The sequence below is a fragment of the Podarcis gaigeae genome, assembly GCF_964106915.1.
Source record: "Podarcis gaigeae genome assembly, chromosome: 2".
Taxonomy (NCBI): domain Eukaryota; kingdom Metazoa; phylum Chordata; class Lepidosauria; order Squamata; family Lacertidae; genus Podarcis; species Podarcis gaigeae.
In genome coordinates this window covers 72193724-72206728 of record NC_139679.1, presented here as the reverse complement: position 1 = coordinate 72206728, position 13005 = coordinate 72193724, and the positions used below count along the sequence as shown (strand labels likewise).

The following is a 13005-nucleotide window of genomic DNA, read 5'->3' as shown; positions in this document are numbered from 1 at the left end:
CAGCCTATGTAGGTTTTCTCTCTGGGTGTTTTAAAGGTTTCAACTCTTAGCCATGAGAGAAGACACCCATTCAAGGTGGTTTCCACAGAAAACCTTTGGCCTGTTCAGTGAGTGCAAAAATTCTTCCCTCTTTAAAAAAGGAACAACCTGGAACTCAAGGGGGGATTCTGAGGTAAAGTTCATATCTGAGGCAAGTCCTTCATATAACAAAAGCACACAAGAGATATACCAATAGCAGTCAACCTAAAAGCACAGAGAAAACAACTCATCCTTTTCAGCCTGGCCTACCTACCTAATACTACCAGTTCAATATCTGTCGTGAAGTTTAGCCAGCTGACAGAATTTGAGTGTGAAGCTGATTATCCCTAAGCAGCCCCAGGAAACCATTCACTTATCCTTGAGCATTATAACTCTTTCTCTCAAACATGTCCCCCTCAGTTACCCTTTTTAGGGTTCAGTTCTGAGGTATCAGTATCCAAGAAAAAGACTTCAGGTGATAAAAGACTGCTAAGGCCCCGAGACCCTCTTCAGGCTTGAGGAAGAACAAGCCCTGGGCCAGCAGTTCAGGACCTGTGTCATCCTTGTTTTAGTGGACACCGCTCCACCCACCCACCCCTTAGCAACTTCCTCAGCCTAGGGGGACAGGAAATAAGACCATGACCCTGATCCCCATTTCCCTGTGTGTTTGCTTAACCGGCTGCCTTAGCACACCCTTGGAGAGGTAGATTTCTCTCTCTTTTATGAAGCCAGCAGAACAAGGGGCCTTTGTTTGTGGGCTGCAGGACAAGGAGGGGCACTGCCAGGTCTAAGGAATCCAACACCTGCCCCCTTTCTCCCCTCCTGACCAGACTGCTCATAAAACAGGAGCAGCAGAAAATAATTTACCTGGTTGCTTCATAAGCAGGGGGATCTATGGCTCTGTAAATTAACAGGGAACAAGCTGTGGATAACTTTACATCAGTGTCTATACCCCTGTCATTATAGCTTCCCCTAAGGCATATGTGGGATGCATGTGGCCATTGTGTGTCTCCCATATTTCTCCTGCCACCATGTTCCATATCCCCATGTGCCCCCCCCTTTTTTGGCTAAAAGGTCCCATTATTCCTATCTTGATAAAAGTGTCTTGGGTGCCAACACTAAATGGCTACCATGCCAAGACACATAAATAAGTCATGGTACGCCATACCAGATAACACTGTTTTTTGTTTTTTTAAAAGCACTGTCCCCTGCTAGATTTTCCTAAAGCCTGCCCTTCCTGCCACCCCTGCATGCTGAATTTTAGCACTGATCTGGGCAGCTTCCAGCTGTTTATGGTCAGACATTGATTTACACAGGAACAATGACATGCACAGAGGGTGGCCTCTGCATGCTGGCCTACAAATCACAACCAGGCTCCCCCAAGATGTTTGTCAGGCTAGGGGAAGTGCAATAGTGGTGGAGACCATGTCACATAGGGATGGCCCAACTGTGCACTATTATCGCCATGACAATGGGAAAATCCTGCAAAAGAGACGAGGATATGGTGTTAACCTAGCGCTCTAGTCACAGCACACCACCACCTTTATAGAAGCCCACAGAGAAAGATCTACTGGTAGGGCACCTGTAATAGGAGAATCAATCTTTTAGTGAGTCACTACACTTTGGAGCTCCCTGTCTACTGACATCAATCAAGCGCCTTTGCAATATCCTTTTCTGCACCTGCTTTAAATATTTTTGTTTGTGCAGGCCAATCCAGATATGTAAAAGTTAAATGTTTTCTTTTTGCTACTGCCAATTTTAGTAATATTTTGAGTAGGTCATGCACACTTATCAAGTTCCCAATGAAGAACTGTGGTGATGGGAAATAGACAAACAAAGAGGGTGCCGTGTTCAAAGCAACCTGACTTCAGAACACAAAGAGGACCTTGAGTACTGTATATTGCTAACTCTTCTCTGCCTCAGGACTTGACACACACTCTTGCTCAGGACTTGGGTGCTGCCTAGTTCTTTCCATTTCTGGCATGTTGGGGTCATGATGAGGTAGAGATATCCCAGCTCGATCTGTGCAAACTGGCTGCCTCCAACTGTGAGTGGCATATAGGTATTGCTTCCAGCACAATTCCAGATTAGTGGATACTGGGATATGGAGATGGGGAAAGTATGTGTTGTTTTTATGCCACTTCTGTATTGGAATAAATACATTGAGCAATCCATAGAAGCGGTTGCAATCTGAAGCTGAACTAGTGGAATGTAAAAAAAGAGTCCATCACTTCAGGAGGGAAATGAGGGCATCCTGAAGAGTGTGAGTCAAGGTGAAGGAGTCTTTGAGTTTTCAAAAACAAAGCCAGTGTTTATTAGCTTGTTCTATCCACAGGAATTTCACATTACAGGTGCGAAATGGCTCTGTGCTTGAATTCATCACAAGGAGCTACTAATCAAAATCTCCAGATCCCCAGTTTTTGTTACATTTTTGATTTACAACTATTTACAAGAGAAAGTACAAGCGCATCACTCAGATTGCAAGGGAAAGGGGGTGTGCCTGCAAGGATTTTGTGTGTACAAATGAAGTGGGCTTAGGCTCAGGTGAATGGTGAGCTCTCTTTGTTAACAGCAGGAGGTACAGCACCAGAGACCAGAGGAAACACAGTGCAGGCTTCTGGTCTACTCCATCGAGACTGTCCTCTACTCTGCAGACGGAAGTGAGAAGTCCAAGAAATAACCTACCTTCCATGCTAGCACACCTAGGCTACACATGTAGAGTGACACAACAGTCTTGGGCATGTTATTTGCTACCCTCCATGACTGCAATCCCTGTGGCAGAGCAGACCTGTTCCTTGCGTCAGCGAACAGGTCACTACAATGGGAGATCCAAGTGCTGATATCTAGCAGATGTAAATCGGTGTAATTCCACAGGCATTTAGTGATGTGGATTAAGCCAAACTCAGAATTTGATTCTAATTCTTTGGAGGCACTGAACCTAAAAGCCATAACCAGACCAGTCTGAAAGAGGTACCCAAGAAACAAGAGAACTAAACCCTCTGCAACAGTAAAACCTAAGGTGGAAGGCACAGCCACACATTTAGGAAATGCCAATGCCTTTAAAAAAAATGAAGGGGGAGGCAGAAAAAGGTCATTAAATAGATTTTGTTATAACCAGACAAGCTGAGGTGGGCCCAAGCCTTTCTCAGTCACCCTTTGACCCAGGAGCCCTCTCCAATTCTGGGCATAGATACTCAGTGTTGAGGAACATGCATTCTGCCCATGCTCAGAGATACTCTAGACTACCCTTTCATATTCCTCGCTTTCAAAATAGGTTCATGGGTTGACCAAGTTTGGCTCAGGTTAAGACCTGATTATATGTTTTATCATAATCATCTTCTCTGCATGCCAGATCATATTAATCAATTCCCAAGGTGCCCAAATTATAATATCTATGCACAGAACTCTGCCCTGCCCGCACCCCTCCTGTGGATTCAATTTTTTCTCCTGTGGTTCTCAGTTCTCTCATTGGCTCTGGTTGGTACTCAACTACTGTATCCTATCCCCACAAGGATTTCTGTGTATGCAACAGGACTTTCCCTCTTCTCCTTCCCCTGTGTCTGCCCCATGCCTTCCTCAAATCTGTTCCAGAGGGTTGGGGGAGTTCCTAGAACAGATTTAGGGGAGGGGGAGCGAGAGGGAGAGAATGCACACGCAGAAATCTTTGCCCTGATAGAAGACTCAACCTCTCCCTCTGTATTCCCCCCCCCCATGGGATTAATTCCTAGAACAATTTGGTCATATTCCCAATTACACCCATAAATCCTGAAGTCAATCTTAGTAATACAATTGCCTTCTTGACTTCATTTTTGAGCAGTGTTGTTACCACTGCTGTTCTATGCTCACCATTGTTTATCTCAGAACAAAATGGTGGGAGGTAGGTAGGTAATGATCTCTGTCATGGGGGATACTGAATGCACTGAATGTCCTTACTTAGCCATGATATGTGGAATCCATCTTGAAATTAAGCAGAAAGATCACTCTTAGTTCGACGTTTCTCTCTTTTTGCAAAGGATGCTCCACCCAACCTGCAGCAAATTGAAGTTGCTCATGTGGACTGATGGCAATTCCACAGGAATCCTGATGGGAATACTCAGGACCAGACTTTCCAACTTCCACATTGTGTGGCTGGGTAGACTGGTATTATTAAACTGAGGAACTGAATTCCTAGTGGGCGAATTAATATTATTTAAATAATAATAAATAACCAGGTTGGATGCTTGCACTGGCCAGCTGAGCAGAAGCCCGGTGTCCTGATGGCTATCCCGCTGATGCCTAACCCTCTCTGCCACCTCCAATCCCATGCTGTCTTTGGCCTTGGAAGTCTCTGACACATGCACTATGGGAGAGTAGCTTTGGTTCATATATACATTACGTCTCCCTGGCATAGCCCACTTGGATGAGGCCTTCACATCCATCAAGTAAACTAGCTCAGAAAAGCCAGGTGCCTACGAGAATAGCCATATCCACCTTCCCAACAGCTCTTTTGGTTGTACCACAACTTTCACAGACAATATCTCTTGCAGATCATCAGCCAAACAGCACAAGCTGAATCATTATCAAATCATAACATTGTTCCTATTGGTGGGATTAACTTTCTTCTGAAAGCAGTAGGAGCACCGCATGGAACCATGCATGGACATCCCTCGGTGAAGCACTTCCTCCTGCCTTAAATGATTCAGGCTCCTCAAGACATGAAGCCTCCATTGTACTTTACACGCAAGAGTGTCCTGCCAGAATATGCTTTGAGGCAGAGAAATGTACAGAGGAGAAGAAAGTGCTCAAGTCTTTGTAGGTGTAGCAGAGGCTTTTATACACTTCAGGGTAGGTATGCTTAGTGTCTGACAACAGACATTTTCCTCTCCTTTTTAACCAGGTAAAAATGTTTTCAGTGACAGTAGCACAACATTCCCAGACTTGCCCATGATGATCCAGTCTTGAAGGCTTCTGCTCCAACATTCTGGACCCACAGATTCCACACAAGACTGCCGTGTCCCACTGAGATCCTCCAGAGTGTCAGCTATTTTACAGTACCGCAGATAAAAGGGGAAAGGAAGAGCAAGCTGCCAGCGGGACGCCTCCAAACTCCTTGCTGTCACACACTGAGGTGAGACTGCATCACCCACATATTATGTACAACCTACAAATAAATATTGTCTTGAGGGGGGAGCAGGGCGTGTTTGTTTTTTTTTTTGTGTGTGTATATATATATATTTATATATATATTTATAGATATTTTAATATTAAAATGGAGGGGGGAAATATAGCACTGTCATTTCATAGTCCCTTGTCAAGTTTCATGTGTGCTGATCCATCTCTGGCTGGTGGTTCCTGCGGTTTCGAGGCTTTTTCTGATCATGCAGCTCCTTGGCTTTGAGACCAGCCAGAGTCTCCTTATGGTTGGAGGCCACGTGCCGCCAATAGCCCTGGCAGTACTGGTTGATGAGTCCCATCTCAGGCTGGGTGAGCAGCTGCACAAGGTCATGGTAATGGGAGCTGAAAGTGCCTGGCAGGCCGGCTCGCATGGCTGCTGCAGAAGGGGCAGGGGCCTCTGACTGGAAGAGCACAGCATGGACCGTTTCACTGCTCAGTACATGCAGCTGCACTTTGGCCACCGTGTGCTTGAAGTTGTTCTCTGTGGCTGTGCAGGAATAGAGGCCCCCATCCGAGAGCTGCAAGGACCGCAACAGCAGCCCCTGCTCTGTCCTCAGCACCCTTCCTTCAGTGCGCAGCTAATGGAAAGAAACACATCGAGGAGGCATTGTTAACACAGTTGGGAGTTGCTGGGTAGAGATACATTAGATCACACTGTGGGTGGAAAACAAGCTGCATATTCATTGCCTGAGTGCTTTCTGGCCCTCATCCTCCTAGCTTCTTAGTTCTCATTATTTCCTGTTCTGCAATTCCTAGACTTCTGAGTCCTGGCAAACAGCAAAGCATGATGAACGATCCAGCTTCCCATCCTTTTTCTGAGGAGCCCAGATGGAACTATTGGCTGGATAGAAGCAGGTTTGGGGCTGCTACCAATCAGATGGGCTGAGTAGGAAGGACTTACAGAAAGTAAATCAACAAACTCTAGCTTTAGCTCAAATGGGTCAGGGAGCTTTCAAGAGCTTGGTCATATAAGCTCAGAGATAGCACAGGCATGGATGGTTCCCTGGGCTGTTTTCAGTGGCCTTGTTCAGGCGCCACAGTTCCTCAGAGCTTTAAAAAACCTATTTTGTGAGCTTCTGCACAGAGATCCTTCTAGTATCCAGGATGCAGATGAAAAATAGATGAAATGTCAGCAAGGTGGTTGAAAGTGGACCGAGAAACAAGTGTTTTTTAACATGATGAAAATAGAACAAAAGATTGGCCAACTTAACTCTCTGTCACTTCCAGATGACCTGCTTATTGAGGAATCATCCTAATTTCTTTGTGCATTGTCTGCAGCTTATTTGAACATTCATTCTGATTTGTTTGCAAGGAGCTTATATAAGTTTCATCAAGCAATTGTTATCCCACACTTTCCAGTCTATTTTCAAGTCACCTTCCTTACTGCAAAAGGTCTATGTGCTTTTTGCGAGCAGATTTGATGTGCATAAGTACCAAATCGATTCTAATTGTGCTATCTGAAGCTGTCAGTTTTTGACTGAATCCCACTTGAAAAATAGAGATAGTCTTAGTACTTATTAAAACTTACGGTGGAAACAAAAGGCAAGTTACTCCTCCTCGCTAAGCCACTAACTTTCATGCTAACTTCCCTCTGGCCTCCATTCCCTCCTTTCCCTCCAAATTCCATTCTGGAAATTCAGGTCTGCCTGTTTGTACCTCTTTCCTTCGGTCACTGTTGTCCTTCTGGAGCAGCCATTTGATGGTGGCCTGAGGGGAGCGAGGCTGGCACTCCAGGAAGGCTGTGCTTCCCTCCACTCCATACTGGACAGCCTCTACAGTGTTCTTGCTGGCTGGAGGTGGATACATAGATACAAGATTATGATTTGCCAAGGGTCGCATTTCAACTAATGCATTCCCTGACAAAATATATTCCAAGAAGCTCCTACTCCTTTGCCAGGAGACTAGTCTCATTACTGCCAAGTTTATATAGCCACACTTGGCTAATCTGCCATCCCATCATTCAGCATATGGACCATTCAGGTTCCAGTTCTGGGTGCAGCCTGACCATGTGATTGAAGTATGTGACTGAGTTGGATGACTTATGTAAGAAATGAACTAAAGTGGAACAGTCTCCCTTGTGGACTCTCCTTCCTTGGAGGTTTTAAAGCAGAGGTTGGATGGCCATCTGTCATGGATGCTTTAGTTGAGATTCCTGCATAGCAGGTGGACCAGATGTCCATGGGATCCCTTACAGCTCTACAATTCTATGATAACAAAGAGGTACAATAGTACTGATCCTAATTCTTCAATCATGCCCCTTCATTTGCCCAGGGACACCCACCCACCTATCCAGTGAAAAAATGGCCCCTACTATTCCATCCAATCCATAGCTACTCTACTTTATGTGCCAAGGAAGTCTATATTTTGCACCACATTGTGTACCAGTTTGTTCACCTACTCTGCTGATCAAAAATCATGGTGTGAAGGGCTGCCAGTTTTTTTTTAAAAAGCAGACCTTCCATCTCAACACCCTCACTACACTTTTTTTGTGGGGGCAGAGAGGTGAGTAGGGACCACGAGACCAAGGAGAACGCTACTTCTGATCCCTCCCATGCAGTGGGTGAGTAGGACACTCACCATTAGAATTGTAGCCTCTACACTGACGGATGGGGTTGCCATGCCGGACATCCTGACGCCTGCTCCGCCTGTGATAAGGAAAGAAGCAGCCAGGTGAGTAGTTGGAATTTTGGTCCTTCCAAGGAGCAAGATGATGAGCCATTCATAAACCTTCTGTCTTTCTGGCCAGCACTTGGCCAGTGAATCCTACATTTATTCCGAGCCAACTACGGAAGATTCAAATTCCTGCCCAAGATCCATTTCATGTTTTGGAGCAATCATACTCTTTAGCATTACCCAGATGCACTGCCTAGAATTCATTCAACAGAACTTTTTCCTGCATTTCTCCTAGGACACTGTATGATGGAAACCTTCCTTAGCCCACCCCTGAATTCCACTTTATATCAATAGAACCAGTTTCCTAGAATATTCCCTGTAAAGTTAACTCCAAGGCACTCCCAGAACTCTTGAAAAATTGCTTTGAACAATGACCCCACAGTCATTCTTTAAAGTCCCTTTATAGGGCATTCCCAACAAACAACAGTGGAACTCCAGTCCCTTCCATCCTCTCTGCCACACAGTACCTCTTGGAGGAAGCAGAATAGCGAGAGCAGGACTTCCCATCCCAGGCACAATAGGGGTCCCTGGCCAGGCAGCAGTCAGCGCAGGCTTCTCCATACACATCACAGCGGTGAAGAGCCAGGTGTGTTAGGCCAATGGCTGAGGACACGTATAGCTGTTGCTGTTGGGTAAGAGTGAAAACCAGATGTCAATGAGAGGATAGGTAATTCTGCCCCCACAGTGTACTAGAGGTGGGAATGGAGTGAGGGATATGATTTCTTGAGGAAGTGTGGACAGAAAAGCCTCCCAAGTGCAACCATTCAGAACAGCTCTGCATTCCAACCCACCTCCCAGCCTCTAGAGTGAGCTCCTTGTAGCAGCAGATACTCAAGGGAAATGGGAGAATGACTAGAATGGAAGGAACTCCACATTGCTCCGTGTTCTGCAAAGATGGTACCAGTGACAAGCAGTCAGAGAATACTCTTTTGTTTCCTGAGGCATGGCTATTTCTGGCCTAGTATCTAGCCCAATAAGCAGACATACTTCAACCTTCATTAAGATATACTCACCCTTTTGGAAGATATGGTCATTGTCCTGATGGGAGCTGGAACCTATGAGGAAACCAAATTATGGCAATTAATCTAGTCTAAGAGGGTGGCTGCCCTCCCAAGGTCTTTGGAGTAGTTTAAAGAGAACACAAAGTAAAGACTTATGGACAACACCGTTTTACAAGACAAAACACTTTCATCTGATGAGCTGGGGTGATGTGACAATCCTGTGAGAGCAATTCTATCACCATCTTCAATTAATTCTCAGCATATAGATAGATGTTTTTTATCTTAACAATCCATGCAACACTACAGGAAGGTATTTATTTATTTCATATTATTGAACTTCTATTCCACCCTTCCTTTCAAAGGAGCCTAGAATTATTAGCTTTGTACTGCATCTGGCAGGGCTGAGCCTCAGAGAATATTGGTCAGCCTAACACCACATACATGTTCTGCAGCTGAGAGTGAAATACAGTATGAACAAGGAACTTCACTGTTCACAATCTTCACTACTACACCACACCCATTCCCAAGCCATGTGCTTCATGAAGAGCAAGTGATCATGTCTTTCGTAGGCTGTGCAGTGAATTACCTTGAACACTTCCACCTCTTCAAGCATCAGTTCTTCTGTTTCCATGTCATCTTTGGGCAGGACTATTACTTTCTGGACAGTGCCACGATCTGCAATATAAGGGAAGCACACAGAGGGGAATTAGCAACACTTGGGTCTTTGCTCTTCCTCCTTTTTCTGGTATGCATCATGCTGTTGAAATGCTAGTATCAACGTTGTGGATACTCTTGAAACAGGATCTATGAAATGATGGTGGCTTGCTCCTGTGAGAGTGTATGGCCCAGGTCTTATGCTTCTACTCCAAAAGTTCTCCATAACAGAAATAGTTGGATGAACCTCCTTGGGGAAGACTTCTGTAGTGATGGGGCCACCACTGAGAAAGTCCCATGCTTTGTAAGAATCTACAACTGTTTGTTGTATGCATACTCCACATTAATATTTTATAATTCCCCAACCCACAGTCCTAAGAGGAGAGTGTGTGCATGGGGAGGAAACATAAGAAGCATAACATATAAACACATAAGAGGGGAAAGTGAAGTAATGAAGTTAAAGGAAAGATGCTAGTGTAAATGTATTTTCCATCTATAGTAGTGTGAGCATAACAAACTCAGTACTGTCAGAAATGGGAAATGAAAACAACTACATGGAAACCTCAGGACCACCTGGTGTATAAAAATAGTGTGAAAGGCATATGCTTTATCCATATGTCTTATCCATCTTAGGATGAGTGTTGCACCCAGTTGGGAACAGTATTGCAGCAAAAGCATGGCATTTAATTAACTCCTGTCAGATACCACCCAAAGAAAATAAGCATTTAAAACCCCCTGAATGAAATCTAAAAAATTGCTTAATTTATGTTATAAACGACCTTTCTTTCAATTATTACCTAAAACTTCTCTCTCTCTTTGAACCTCTTATGTGCTGTCTGTGTACTTTTTTAGCCTCTAATGTATCAATCACAGTGTCATGGCCAGTAGTATAAACCCATGAACTTTATAGAGACCAAGCCAGCACCTCTCTGAACCATAGCCCTATCGTTTGGATTTGAGAGTGGGTGTATGACAGTGCCTTCAGGGCATGATGCATTTCACATTAGAGAGGGTTGCCATATGTCTGAAATTTCCCGGATATGTCCAGGATTTAACCAGCAAAAACAGTGTCCAAGGGGATTTTCCTTAAAAAAGCTGAACAACTTTTGTGCCTTGAATTTTACTTCTATAAATATGGCAACCCTACGTTAGAGGCACAGGTGCCATTTTAGGTTCTGAGACAAGTGTACCTGTGTATAGATTTCACTGTATGGGGAGGGCAAGAAGAGATTTATAGCAAGGTTCAGAGTCCTGCACTTGCACATGAATAAAGTTTAGGGTGTGTGGGGGGGTGTCTATCTTCGTCTATCTCCAGAGTTATAGGCGCTTCTGAGGAATAAATGTATGTCCTCTGAAACACAGAATGGCAAACCATTCCTTTCTGCTCTTTCTAAATTGCTCGCCGAAAAGCTCATGACTACCTTTTTTGGAATGGTGAGCATGCAGTTTTGTAAAATACCAGTTCATGTGGATGGAGAGGAAAATGAAAATAGGCACCTATTGCCCAGGCCACCACGTCACTCCCCTGTTTACAACTTGAACTGAATGCTGCACAAATTCCTGTGATCACACAAATTTATCTGCTTCTTTATGCAACAGGAAGCAACCAAGACCTAGAGATTTGTTACACCTGTGACCAGAAAGAAAGAGGAAACTCCCTATAGGCAATAACAGGTGGCGGCAGCACTGTGCACAGCTGCCTGGGTGCTGAACAGCTAACTTGCTAGGCCATGAAACAGCTGTGCAGAGACACAGCATTTACCAGCTAATGAGAACTTTCTGGGTCGTTAGCATTCCTGACCACCTGCTTTGAGTGCTGGCTGTGCTCCCTTGGCCTGCTGGGAGACAAGTAACTCGCCTCCAGCAGACTGGACCTAGTGCAGATGCTTTCTATCACCATTAGTTGGCTAGGCATGTTCTCCTCCCTGTGTTAGTTTTTCTACTGTTACACATCACTTCATCTAATCTGTATGCCTCTTTGTTCAAACTACTCAACCAATAATCCTACTGTATTCCAATTCAATGGAGTAAGTTTGCACAGAAGCAGAAAAGAGTGCAGCTGTGTCTGTGTTACCTACAATGGCTTCCTCCTGTGGGAACTGGAGTCATAAGAACATAAGGAGAGCCTGCTGCATCAGACCTATGGCCCATCTAGTCCAGCATCCTGTTCTCACAGCAGCCAGCCAGGTGTCTGCAGAAAACCTGCAAGCACAACCTGAGCACAAGAGCATTCTCCCCTCCTGCAGTTTCTAGCAACTTGTATTCAGAAACATATCGCCTCCAGCCATGGAGACACAGCATAACCTTCATCCTGGCTAGTAGCCATTAACAGGCCTATCCTGCATGAATCTGTCTCTCTTTTAAATCCATCCTTGATGGTGGCCATCACTGCCTCCTGCAGGAGCAAGCTGCATAGTTAAAACTATGCGCTGCATGAATCAATGTTACCTTGTGAGGAGTCCATCTGTTCTCAAGGCTGGGGGCGGGGGGTGAATGCTGATTCTACTAAAAGAAAAAGGGTTCTCTTCCACTTATTTGCTTAGAGATATAAAGGCAAGGTTGAGCTTCTGACTGGCTATTGTTGAAAACAAGAGGCTGAACTAGATGACAGTCTATGACAAGGGAGTTCTTATATGTTCCACATCACAGGTGCTCAGGAGAGTTTTATATTTGCTCAGTACCGAGAGACCACCTGGTCCTTGCATCTGGCATGGGTCTGTAGGCACCAATTAATAGGAAAAGAGGAATCAGTTTTGGTTCTGGAATGTGACCTGAATCCCTATTTCTCCTCTTGGCATAGATCTTGCAACAAAAGGAATTCCAAATGTGCTTCTGCACTCCTGAAACCGTATCTCATGTGAATGGAACACTGAAAGCTGGACTCTCCAGTTCCCATCATTACCTTCCAACTTGCTGCGAAATCTTATCAGAGCTGAATATCCCTAGAAAGCTAGTCCCAGGTGGTTGCCCCAGCGAACCAACCCAAGTGCTATTTGTCCAGGCTAGGGGAATGTTGGAGGGTGGGAGGTGTTTGTGTATTCTCTTCAGTGCACATCAGTGGGTACCTGTGCCCAGGAAAAGCACCTCATAGCGCCCGTCAGCTGCATCCACCTGGTCCACGGCAATAGTTGTGAACTTGTAGTTGACGTTGGTCCTCACCACTAGTGGCTGGCGGTGTATGGGGTACACGCCATTGTACATCATGGGATGAGTGCGCATAAAGTTGATGACCTCATCTGGGTAGTCCTTGGTTGACTTCATCAAGGGTGTGAATGTCCCTCCTGGGCACTGAAAACCCAAGGGAGAAATACAGAGTCAAATTGTGATATTTGTTGCAGTCAACCACCCTACCAATGCATGAATTGCTCTTATATGCCCATGCTACAAAACAGGAATAACTTACTGTCTGTAAACGCAGTCTAGCCCACAGGTGCTTCCCATCAGCCTCCCAATAGAACTTGATCCCAAGGGCCACCCCAATAAATATAAGAGCAGCCCTGCTGGT

At 45.0% G+C, this 13005-nt stretch overlaps 1 protein-coding gene across 7 annotated transcripts in view; it reads right to left on the bottom strand.

The window, feature by feature from the left end:
* Positions 1–2308: 2308 nt before the first annotated feature.
* SEMA3F (semaphorin 3F) overlaps positions 2309–13005 on the bottom strand; it is a 123758-nt gene continuing 113061 nt past the window's right edge. For all 7 annotated transcript variants that reach the window (XM_083726539.1, XM_083726545.1, XM_083726541.1 and 4 more), the window contains 7 exons: positions 12566–12788; positions 9433–9521; positions 8859–8900; positions 8313–8470; positions 7750–7817; positions 6829–6962; positions 2309–5750 (listed from right to left, as the gene is read on the bottom strand). In XM_083726539.1, coding sequence (XP_083582665.1) covers positions 5316–5750; positions 6829–6962; positions 7750–7817; positions 8313–8470; positions 8859–8900; positions 9433–9521; positions 12566–12788 — 1149 coding nt within the window. In that variant the 3' untranslated portion in view covers positions 2309–5315. The remainder of the gene's footprint in view (positions 5751–6828; positions 6963–7749; positions 7818–8312; positions 8471–8858; positions 8901–9432; positions 9522–12565; positions 12789–13005) is intronic.